This window comes from Microtus pennsylvanicus, chromosome 1 (assembly GCF_037038515.1).
Source record: "Microtus pennsylvanicus isolate mMicPen1 chromosome 1, mMicPen1.hap1, whole genome shotgun sequence".
NCBI lineage: Eukaryota > Metazoa > Chordata > Mammalia > Rodentia > Cricetidae > Microtus > Microtus pennsylvanicus.
The window spans coordinates 204,939,989-204,952,351 of NC_134579.1; the positions used below are offsets into that span (position 1 = coordinate 204,939,989).

The following is a 12,363-nucleotide window of genomic DNA, read 5'->3' on the forward strand; positions in this document are numbered from 1 at the left end:
CTGGATCTCTGAGGTCCAGGACAGCCTGGTCTACAGAGTGAGTTCCATTCCATGTTGTGCTATGTAGTTAGGCCCTAACTAAAAGAAAAAAAATATTGTTTTCAACAGTGAATTCTCCATACTTTAGGGTCCTTATGTTGTCACTGTGTGTGTGTCACGTGTGTGTGAGTGCTAGTGCACGTGTGCAAAGTGTCCCTGTGCAGTCAGAGGAAACCAGTGTGAGTTCACTCTCCTTCCATCCTGGGTCTGGATGTGCAGAAGAAGCTTCTCTGAGCATGGTAGAGAGCAGCACTGACCCAGACCTGCACCAGGAGGATGTGGACTCAGCAGCACCAGCTCCCAGGAACTTCTTCCTTTCACTGCCAGATTATCATTGCAGAAGCAGCCAGCCTGTCAGACTGAGCAGCTTCTGGGTTCTCTGTCCCAAGTGTGCATGTGGCCATTTCTGGACCTAGTGCATGTCACAGAAACTAACATATAATAGTAATAATATCTTAAGATATTATCTTTTAATTTATGAAGTATTCCTTTGTATCATATATACTTAAATACTGGTATGATATACAGGAGTAAAAACTACACATACCCACTAAGGAGATCTGGTTACCCTGTTTCCTATGCTAGGAATGGGTACATAACCATAGTCTTTTCCAGATCTCTAGTTCAAGTAGTTCCATGTTAAGGGCAAATCCCACCAGGGAGCACCAGGCAAACAGTACAAGGTCATAAGAAAGGATGTAAACGAAGACAACAGAGTGAAAGACCATGAAATACTGTGTCAGCAGAATTCTGATTCATCTGGTTGAGACTGATGGAAACGGAGAATGTCTTAACCAAATGAACCCTTATGACTTCTCTGGAGCATCTTCAACCTGTAGGAAAAAAACACATTGTTTGAAGGGTGAGGAGACACCTGGGTCAGTTCTCTTAGGTGCCCTGTACCAGTCGTCACCACCCCACAGACACCCTCACTGAGGGTCATTCAGTCCCCTACTCTATCATCCCATCCTGGATCTCCTACTGTCTTCCTTTTTCTTTCCCATGTCCCAGAGCCCCAGGCCATGATGCAGACCTGGGAGTTCAGAATAAAGTGGTGATGACTAGCTCTGCCTCCTGACTCAGGGCCTAATGGGAGGGGCTGGATGAGTAGGGAAGAGCCCTATCCAGCTTTCTTCTCAATAATTTCTCAGCCTTGGCATGCCACATACAGGTGTGGATGTGACTGTCTCTGGCCCTTGTCCATCTGCACAGCCTAGATTGGAGAGGTCGATCCCATCAGCATCTCAGTTTCTCCTGTCTCCACTGGGGATACTGCCCCAAGGGTTCTGGAGGCTGCTGCTGCTTGATTCAATTCTATTTAGCGTGTTTGAATGTGAGCCTGCATCTGTATGTGCACTGTGTGAATACCTGGGCTCTGTGAAGAAGAAGAAAGGGCATGTTCTCCTGGACCTAGAGTTGTATAGTCATGAACTACCATGTGGGTTCTGTGAATAGAGCTCTAATCTGATGCATGAGCAGCAGGTGTTCTTTTGTCACTGGGCCATCTCTTTCTTTGTATCTTCTTTATCATTGTCTGTAGAATGGAATGCTCTTCCCTCCACACCCTAAGTGGAACTAGCATGTTCTTCAGTGTTCCTGCTGTGTGCACATCTGCATCATGGAACCCTCCTGATTAGGAACCTGCTCTGATCAGACATTTTGCTGTGTTCTCTCCTCATTGCCAACCGGTCTGTGACATGATTCCTGTCCTGCGAAGGCTGAACATGCACAGGTTATTACTAGCAGGTGACATGGATGCCAGATCTCTCGCCTCCTTTCTCAATAAGATGCTACAGTTGAGGGACTTGAGCAGGACCTCAGGAATTGCTTCTTCCTTACTCCTCACCCACCTGTGTCTTATCCCACTCCCAACACTGCCCTTAGTACCTGTTAATTCCAAGTCTCCTGAGAGAAGATTCAGGAGCAAGCACATGAGAATTACCAGCAGGACAGAGGTGTTGGTCTTTATGGCCATGGACAAAGGCTGGACCACAACTGGAGCAGCAGTTGGTGAGGCTGAAGTGGAAGCACAGTGGAGTCTTTGACCAGATCTCAAAACTTTAGCTTCTTTGTGCTGAGGCAATTCAGCAACACACAGAATTTTATCCTTATGGCTATTCAACAATGGTTTAGGTGGGTCCTGATGAGGAAGGGAGGGGAGAATGTCCCCTGAGCTCAAAGACCCATGGAACTATGGTCGGGGAAGCAAGGTTATGATGGGCCTCATTATTCCTCTGGCAGGAGCGGAGCTCACCTGTGATGATGGTGCCAGGGAAGAAGAAAGATCAAGTGAGATGAAAAGCAACAGTGAGTCTAGAATGGAGAAAAGGGCAGGAAACACAAGGATGCTCAGACTATAATGGTCAGTGAGAACCAAAGTGAAGGAATAATTAATGAGATAGAAGAGGGTGAGAAATAAAAGGAATGATGGAAAAATGGCCATTAACTCAAAAACTCATAGTGATTAAATTATTAAACACACACTCACACACACACATACACACACACACACACACACACACACACACATCTCATCTGCAAAGAGCTTCCTCCCCTTTTTTGTCAGTTACCTGTAGGCTCCAGCTTTTCTCCCCAGTGCAACTTCAACCCCTCAAGTCCGGACCTGCAATGTCCCTGCAAGGTCATTTTTAAGAAGCTAGTTATATCCTTGTTTTCCTCCAACTTCTCTTTCATGTAGCTGGACCCAGGATCAACTTCTCTATATTTTCCAGTTTTTGAGTCAATACGCCACATTTTGTGTCCGTTGAGGTAAAAGTCAGAGAATTCGTTGAAATGTCCATCTACTTCATGCCAACAACACATCTTGGCCTGCATATCTGTGCCCATTGGAAAGAGATCAGCCTCTGCCCTTGATGAATCCTGTCTGTCTACCCAGGATCCTCCCCTTCCCATCCTCTGACCTTGCTCTACCCTCCACATTTTAGCCTTGCTGCTGGACCACTTAGATGGGGCGGGGGGGACCACCAAGGATTCATTTTCTTTTCATCCACAAAACAATGAATGTTCCTAACCTGTCAAAAATCAGGATTTTTACCTCCAGGGAGTCATCTAATATGTTCTTTTATTTAGTCTGCAGTAGTGGGGATTGAACCTAGGCATCACACATGCTGGGCAATCACTCTTATCACTGAGCTATATCCCCATTCCTATGGGGTTATTTGAAACTTACCTCTGAATGCATGAGTCTTCGGATTCATATGAACTGCTAGTTTTTTGAACAAGTCAATTCCATCTTTCAGAGCATCACTCTGCTTTTCACAGAACTGTGTGACATTCAGCCTGTTCCCCAGAGCACCAATGGCTTGGCAGTTGTTACTGTTGTAGGAAAGAAAAGTCTCTTCATTCAGTTGGCATTGGACTTTGCACCATAATCTAGACTCTGTCATGTTAACAGTGAAGTTGTAGCAAAGAGAAGCAGCATCTGTGAAGGTAACATGCAGTGAGGTTAGGGATGTGGAACAGGGAGGGGCTCAGGGACAGTCTCTGCCTGTGGAACGAGAAAGTCTTTTTGAATAATGTTGTTTAAAAAAAAAAGAAAGAGGGGAAGAAAGAAAGGAAAAATTAAGACTTGAACATCTTTGTTGGTTAGCTCAACTGTTGGTTTGATCCAGCCTAGACTCACTTAAGAAGGGAGTGTGTATTGAGAGACTGTTTATACTGTTAATGATGTAGGAATGGCCAAACACTGTGGGCGTTACCATTCCCAGGGAAGGTGGTCTCTGGCTAGATAAGAAATCTAGGAGCTGGGATCCAGACAGCAAACAGCATTCTCCATGGTTTCTGCTGTGCCTCTATGGCCATGAAGTGAGTTCCTTGGTCATAGATAATGCTGTCTGGAATAGCACATGGGCCTGCCTCTGAGTGCCTGCCCTGCCCTCCCTCAGTGACAGACTATGGCTTAGAAGTAGTATCTGTAGTGATATTTTATTTGAGTCTTAATAAGTCAAGTTTGCCTAAAGATCAGAAAGTAAAGCTAACCACACTACACAGTCATGCAGTCCAAGAAGCGGTGGCACACACCTTCAATCCCAACAGCTACAATAGTTAGCCGTAGTGGCTGGGCAATGGTGGTCGATGTTTTTAATTCCAACACTAGAGAGGAATATGAGCTGGGAGGAGCCAGGAGCCCAGGGTCCCTGTCTGCTGTCAGTCTGCAGTTACACTGAGAACAGGATCGCCCAGCCTTCGTAAGTGCTCTCTAGTGGCTTGGCTGCTTTGCTTTTCTTATCCTCAGCTTGGACCCCAATATTTGTCTCTGGGTTTTTATTATTTGTTCTACATCTCTGACACCAAACTTTTGGAGTACAAATTCATAAAAAAAAAAAAAAGCCATTTGGCTGTGACTAAGCAGCCACCAGCACCAGCATAGGCCAGATTCACTGACCTACCAGCAAGGTTTTTATTTCTACTCTCCTGGTGGGCTTTCCCTGAACCCCCTTCTCAGGCTGCTGCCAAACTAGGTAGCTGCCTTCATATCCAGACAGGCTTTTACTGTTCTGCACAGCAGCAATAAGATTTACATGTTCATCATCATTGGTGGCAGATTTGGTGAGAAAACTGGGAATTTTTTTTATTTTTATTTTTTTATTCTTTTGGTTTTTCGAGACAGGGTTTCTCTGTGGCTTTGGAGCCTGTCCTGGAACTAGCTCTGTAGACCAGGCTGGTCTCGAACTCACAGAGATCCGCCTGCCTCTGCCTCCCGAGTGCTGGGATTAAAGGCGTGCGCCACCATCGCCCGGCTTAAAACTGGGAATTTTAAAGGGAGGAATTAGTTAATAGGGAGAGTTTTTCCACATTAAAATGGGAAAGACCATTACAATAGAGAAAGTTATGTCTCTGTATATTTATGCAATGCATGATTTAAAAATGAAACAATTAAATGAATTATCAACTTAATTGGGATTGACTTACTATTAATTACCATTTTGATAATCCTTTTTGCTTTGATAATTTTTGGTTTATCTCTCAAATTTTCTTTGACCTCCAAGATACAGGCCATAGAAAAACTTAATAAAACAGATCATAGAGTTTTTCAGATGCTTACAGAGGAATTTAATGGAGAACCAATTTCAGGGTTGCATTATCAGATTAGAGAGGAAGAGCCTAAGGTTTTCAAACAATCAACCTTAATATATCCTGTAAATTTACAGGAATGTCCAAGTGATAGGCAATTGCCTGTAAGAGGCATTTATACTCCTTTGGCAATGTTAGATTTAAGGAGATTCAAGAAAATGATGTCTGATAGTCTCATATAGCACTCATTCACCTTTTTTTGAAGCAAACATCAAACTAGTGGTCAGTTTGCGATTGAATTATCCCTACATACTGGATAGACTTGTTTAAAGCTGTGTTAGAGCCTGATGCACAATTACAATGTAGTATGTGGTTTAGAGAAGAGGCTAAGATTTTTGAACAATGGAGTTGTTGGTGGTATGGAAATCTCTCAAAATCAATTTCTTGGAGAGGAGATAAAGCTACTATAGAAAAGCAGTTCCTATATGATGATCACACCCTGGCTTTATGCTATGTAGCAGCTTTGAATACTTGGGACAGAACTGGAGAAATAGGAGAGAAAACTGAGTCATTTACCAAAGTTTGCAGGGCCCAAAAGGAAGCCTTCATGGATTTCTTACAAAGATTGACATTGGCAACAAATGGATTGAATTGGTAGCAAATTCTTAAGCTAGACAAATAATAATTGAATCTCTGGTTTTGGAAAATGCTAATTTTGAATTTAATGGATAATTAGTCCTTTAAAGACAAGATCAGGACCCTTGGAGAAATGGATCCAAGACACAATGAATGTTGAATCTCATGACTGTGATGATGCATGGATAGAAGAGGTGATTTCTAGAGTTTTGAATAAAAATTGAAATGACAAGTGTTATAATTTTGGCAAACAGGTCAACTTAAAAGAGGTTGTGGACAGGGCATTCCTAGAACATTTTTTTAAGGATAGTTCGAAGACAATGAATTATGCAGCAGGTGTGACAAAGGCAGGCACTGAACAAATAAATGTGGATCAACAAGAGATATTCAAGGTAACCCTTTGCCATTGGGAAAACCCTTGAAGTCTTGGCAGAGGCTGCTTGTTTGTTTCCCACTGCCCAGACCCAAAATAATCACTCAGAAACTATATTAAAACACTGCTTAGCCTATTAGCTTATGCATATTTTTAGCTAACTCTGTGTGTGTGTGTATATATGTATATGTATGATCCAACAATTTCTTTTTAATCCTATTATATATTATATATATTATGTATTATATACAATAGGATAATATTATGTGTTTATGTATTATATATAATTCAATGATCTCCCTTTTATCTTATTATATATGTATCATAATATGTATGATCTAGATAATAAAATGAGATTATTGAATCTCCTTTTAAGAAGCAACTATTAGTTTTACATTAGAATGGACTTTTGTATATTATATATAAATTTCGTATATTGGTATAAATTTGAGATTAATTTTGTTAAAATTCTACTTTTGTTCAAGTATTTCATTTATACAACTCATTTAATAATATAATGCAAGTTTATAGTCATTGAAAGTTATCATTACCAACTATTTAGGATAATTAGAAAATGCAGATTAGAAATTAAGTCACTTATTACAAATACACTTGTAGTCATAATGGGTATGGTCCCAAGGTTAAACTGAGATATATTTTAAATAGACGGGTCATCTTCAAACACCTCAAAGATCTACAGAATATGGTATTCAAGGGGTTTTAATAACATAAGTTCTTTTTTTTTATGACAGTGAGACAAGTCTGTTCCTGGCAGCATCAATCTACTTCAGAGAAGATAATGGGTATCAAAGAAACTACACATGGAGTTTACATTTTGTGGCAAAAGTAAGCCACTGGGCAAGAAAACTCCACTGCTGCAAGTATTCTGTCCTAACAGGACAAGCGGGACACAGAAAAGAGCAACTGCCAAAACCTGTCAAAATAAGGCAGGACAGTCAAAAATCCTACTTCACAGAAAAGTCTCTCAAATATTCCAGGCCTTTAGGCTGAAGATAGATGCCCCAATGATGCAGAGGAACTTTAAGTGGCAATCCAGGCATTCAGCTGTTTTTGCTATCTCTCACTATTTTTGGAAGTTGCTTACCTGTAATTCCTCTATACTTAGTTAATATTATTTCCTTCTTGGATCTCTGAGGGAGGTGAAGACTAGATAGTTGTTATAAATTATAATTTCCCTTATTTTTTCTTAAATTAATTATAGCCTTCTTTTATATTTTAGACAAAAAGGGGAAATGTAGTGATATTTTATTTGTGGTTTAATAAATAAAATTTGCCTAAAGATCAGAGTGCAAAACTAGCCACACTAGTGAGCCATAGAGGCCAGGTAGTGGTGGTGCATGCCTTTAATCCCAGCACTAGAGGGGGTTATAAAGACAGGAGGGAAGACCTGAGCTCAGGGTCTCATTCCGCAGTCAGTCTTCAGTGACACTGAGGACAGAATTATCTAGCAAGGTAGAGGTAAGAACTTGGTTGGTTGCTTTGCTTTTCTGATCTTCAGCTTGAAAGCCAATATATGTCTCTGGGATTTTATTATTGTGCTACAGAAGTCAAATAAATCAGTTTCTCCCTTACATTGCTTTTGGTAGAGTGTTCATCAGAGCAATAGAGTGTTCATCAGAGCAATAGAATGATAATAGAACAAAACACTGGCAGATCCCTGGGCTCCAGGGATGACTTCCTGGACCTGGTCAGAGGATCGCCACACTACAGGACAAAGAAAATCTAGGCTGGTCAAATCTGGCAGTAGAAGAGTGGGTATCAACAATCTCAGAGAAGTGCATGTGCCAGAGTGGATGGAACAGCAAACATTTCCAGAGGAAGTGTGCAGAGTCCATGCTGTCTGTGGATGCTGGAGCATCCCAGTTGAGAAGCACAGTGAGAAGGACCAGGGAGAAGGGCACTAGTATTGCTGGAAGCTCAGGAATGATGATGATGGCTCAAGGCTAGGGGTGGTGTTAGGAAACTGTATTTCTAACTTGGAAACCTAGCAGCATGGTACAGAAAAGTTCCATAAGGTAGAATGGTCAGGAGGCAGTAATATCAAGGGCAGTGGTCCATTGATAAGTAGGAGGGACCCATGTTGAAGCCTAACTGCTTAAGGGGTCATGACTAATAAAACAGAAAAATCTTAAATATAGGAAATGGTTAGCCAATCTAGATGTGACTGGATATAAATAAATAAACACACACAAAAAAAAGATGATCAAAAAACTGAAAGCTGCCATATCATGAAAATCCCAACCCCTGTGTCCATTGTTTAAATTGGGGCTAGAGAGATGGTACAGTGATTAAGAGTATTTTTTCTTGCAGAAGATCCAGGTTTGATTCTCAGCAACTGCTCTTGGTGGCTCACCACTGCCTGCAACTTCAGTTCCAGGGGATCACATGTCCTCTTTTGTCCCCCGCAAAGCACCAGGCACATATGCAGTACACATACATTCATGCAATCAAAGCAAAATAAATTAAGAAAGAATTAAAACTGAACCACTACAAAGACAGACTCAGATTGCCTTCTCAGGAAGACCAATCAGATCCCAACAAGAGTGACCATTCAGCCCAGCAGCAAGTGCAGTCATTCTTTCTATATGGCCACTTTCTGTACTGTCACATTCGTTACTGCCCTGTCTCTCAGGGATGAACTCAGGTGCTCCCATGAATACCTGGTGTGGTGATTTGAATGAGCCTGTCCTCTTCAGAGTAAAACTTTGAATACTTGGCCTCCAGTTAGTGGGAGCTGTTTGGATATGTTTAGTAGCTAAGGCTGACTGAAGGAAGTATGTCACTGGGCCAGGGGTGGCTTCAAAACTCATTCCCATTTCTTCATTTCTGGACCTTGCTTGACGTTTAAGATGGGCATGGTATCACAAGGTTCTTATCCCAGCACTTGGGAGACAGAGTAATGCTGATCTTTATGAGTTTGTGTCCATCCAGTTCTCCACAATGAATTTTAGGACAGACAAAAGTATATAGTGAGGCTTTGTCTCAAAAGTTCAAACCAAACAAAAAAAGAATGTGTGCTCTAAACTTCCTGTGCCAGCCACCATGCACCCCAGTTATCATGCCTCTCCACTGTGAGGTGATGGGCTCCTGTCCCTCTGAGACTCTAAGAACAAACCCTTCTATCTGTGTGTGACCGTCGCCTTGGTCTCCATCACAGCATTAGAAGGTGACAAACACAGCTACTGTATCAGTTCTGAAGTCTTCACAGGATAGACGGTCTCTGTTACACCTGCTCAGCTCTGCTCTTGGAGCTTGAAAGCAGCAGAGATGACATATGCATGAAGAGCAGGGCCGGACCTGCCTCTAGGACCCTCTGACCAGGACAATCTGTCAGTCTGAGGTGTCAGTCCTAGGAAATCGCCCTGGGTGGAGTTCATGGCAGTGTCTAATTGGAGAATCGCCTTGCTTGGGCAGAAGTCAGTCTGCCCCACTATGGAGGGAAAATAGACCCCATTTCCTTGTATTTCCTGGCATGGTCCTGGGCCCTGAGAGAGAGTGATCTGTGGTCCTGGACTATGAGAAGACCCATCAGGCTCCAGGCAGACACCATGAGGTGAGCTCTTTCCCACTAGGGTATTAGGTGGACAGGTCACAGTCAGATAAGACATCCAGAAGAGAGACATCACTGCAGGGATAAAACAGACCACTTGTGTGTTGAAAACTGCCTAGCAGGGTGAGACAGATCTCTGGTCTGACAGAACATCTCCAGTTCCCCAGATGACTGTGGAAATCTTACGTCATCTAGAGGAAGACACTGAGGTTAGTTCTCAAGGAAGCTGCCACCTCTCCCACAGCAAGCAAGCACCTGGGGCTTCAAGGAGTGCTCTCTATGGTCATGGGATCTAAGGAGTGCAGTGGACAGCAAAGGAGAGATCAAGAGGTCCTAAATGCAGGACCTCTTCATGTCATTTCTAGATATCCCAGATGTCACAGGGAGCATAGAACCCTCTACTGACTGGGCAGCATGCAGCTTTGGCAGTGCATTTGATGACACCCTGTGGGGATGGGCACCAATACTAGGACATGGATATGCCCTAATCTGGGGTCAGAAGAAGGGCAGAGGACAAATCTGCTGTCCCATTCATCAGCTTGTTTCCTTCTGCTGCTGTCACACTGAATGCAGACCTGAGTATTTGATGTGGGACCCATACAGTGAGGCTGCCTGGAAGAAGCTATTTAGTGCCTGCCATTTACAGAAAACAAAAAACCAAACAAACAAACAAACAAAAAAACCTTCTTCTCCTTCCTAAATGAACACCATTATCTGCTGCCATCTCCCCAGGAGGTAGATTATGCAGGCTTAAGAGCAAGGACAGAAGCTTTTGAAATCCCCCACCCAGGACCATTGCCAGAGTCCTCCATAGTGGAAAAGGTGTTAGGGCCCTGCTTAGCTGAGAGAAGCTCACATTGCCACCTGGTGGAAGAAAAGGAAGAGCACTTTCGGGCTGTGAATTGTGAAGAGAACTTTCCTTATCTGAAAGGGAGCCGAGCTAATTTGGTGGGTTAGGGTACACAGGGGAGTAGAAGCTGAGTTCGGTGGGGCAGATCTGCGATTCCGGAATTTGGAAGACCGATAGAAAGAGAGAAGGGATTATTGCAGATTCTATAGCGTGTGCTTTGATGTGAAATCCTGTCTTAAAACGAAACAAGAGAAAGCAAAAACGGAAATAAAGTACGAACGTGTGTGGCTGTGGCTGCCTTGGAAACATTAGTTGCGATCTTCTGGAGAATAGCGTGGGAAGTGGGGGGGGGGGGGAGGATAAAGCTCAAGCACAAATGGGTCCAGGCAAGGTGGAGGGTTTGTGAGGAACCCCGGGAAGGCAGTCTTCAGAGCACAGACAGCCTTACGTCCAGGGCAGATGTCTGACACCGCCTCCCGAAGGGCTCCACACAGGCGACTAGGCTTAGGCTCCGATGAGTGGTGCTGAGGGCATCACTAGCTACTCCCCTCTACTGCTGTGCGCTCCTCATTCATGCAACCCCCTCCGGCCCTGCAGCAGTAACTTTCCCCTAACTTTGTCAATCCACTGAAGAGAAAGCCGCCGGAGGGACACGGTGATGACCAGGGCGCCCATACTTAAATCCCTGTGATAGTGAAGAGAGAGAAGCCCAGGAGCTCCTCGAGAACACTTTGATCTTCCTGCCCGACGTTCCTTCCCCCTACCCCTCCTTAGTGCTCCCCTCCCCCACTCCCATCCATTTAAGTCCCGGTAACTCACGGTGCTGCAGTGAAGATTCCAGACAGCTCAGTAGAACGAAAAGGCGCAGAACTAGGGAAAGATTGCGTCCAGTGGCTGCAGCCTTTGCCATGGTTCCTTCCTGAGGTGCGGCACGGACTGGTGTGACTAGAGCTGCGGAGAGAATGGGGAGTCCTCAGTACCGCCCCGCAGAGGACCTCACGTGGAGATTCGCCAAAGACCCGGCGGCGGGGCTGTGAATTTAGTCCTTCTGTGCTCCAGCCATGCCGGTTCCCAGTCTTCATCTTTTCCTGCATCTCTTCGGGGTTCCATCAGGGCCCTGTGGCTGGTCCTCCCTCCCAGCAGATCGCGGTCCTCCTTGCACACAGGCGCAGGGAGCGTTCTCGTGAAGGGAGGGGTGAGGGCACTGTGGTCCTGGGCTCCCACTCCTGCTGTCCCTTCCCCTCACTCACCCGCAGCTGCACCCTTGGGGACCGTGGGCAACAGAATCAGGAAAGACAGAGACCGAATAAAGCCGTGCTTTCAGCAACTCGTGTCTTCAGCTCGTTCTCCGACAAAAGTTATGCAGATATTTACCCACCCCTCCCCTGCGGTGAGGTTTCCACGCCCACAGCAACAAAGTGTCTTTTGGCCCTTCCAGTAAGTGGTACTGTAGCTTTAACAGTTTCCCTTGCTTCTCTAGATTCACACTCTCTCTGTCTCTCTCTAGACCATTCCTCTGGGTTCCCTGGGACCTCTAGTCTGCTCTTCCTCATTTCCTCTTTCTCAAGTTTCTCCGCAATTCCAGACTCATTTGCCCCTCCGGGTTCCTTGCCCATCACCCCCTCAAAGTCTTTGCACCCCAAGTTCCTGTCTCCCTGCTTCTCAAGGTGGCCCCTACTCCTACCCTTCTAGTCACTCTCCCTTCCCCCTCCATTTCCTTCCTTACACTCTCTCCCTGTTGGAGACAGTAGCTGTCTTGTGGGGAAGGAAGTCTGAGCTTTCCTCCTTACCTCTGTGACACTGGCAACTAAGACCTTCAGGAGAGTTCTGCAGTTAAAAAACTTCTCCCAATTAAAAGCA

General features: G+C 44.4%; 1 protein-coding gene across 1 annotated transcript; it reads right to left on the reverse strand.

Moving 5' to 3' along the window:
• Nucleotides 1–867: 867 nt before the first annotated feature.
• On the reverse strand, nt 868–12,078 carry LOC142832643 (UL16-binding protein 1-like). The gene is made up of 5 exons (XM_075943329.1): nt 11,323–12,078; nt 3,230–3,481; nt 2,610–2,876; nt 1,927–2,055; nt 868–872 (listed from the first exon to the last, which is right to left on the reverse strand). Exons 1-5 carry the CDS (start codon nt 11,411–11,413, stop codon nt 868–870), a joined length of 744 nt encoding a protein of 247 aa, XP_075799444.1. The 5' UTR covers nt 11,414–12,078.
• Nucleotides 12,079–12,363: the final 285 nt, after the last annotated feature.

Bases quoted from the DNA above. Each gene is read 5' to 3' on its own strand.
- LOC142832643 (XM_075943329.1), bottom strand. From the start codon at position 11,413: ATGGCAAAGGCTGCAGCCACTGGACGCAATCTTTCCCTAGTTCTGCGC. The intron at 2,877-3,229 runs GTAAGTTTCAAA...CAATGGGCACAG, and splicing joins GAAGACTCATGCATTCAGAG to ATATGCAGGCCAAGATGTGT. The intron at 2,056-2,609 runs GTAACTGACAAA...CTTCCACTTCAG, and splicing joins AGAAAAGCTGGAGCCTACAG to CCTCACCAACTGCTGCTCCA.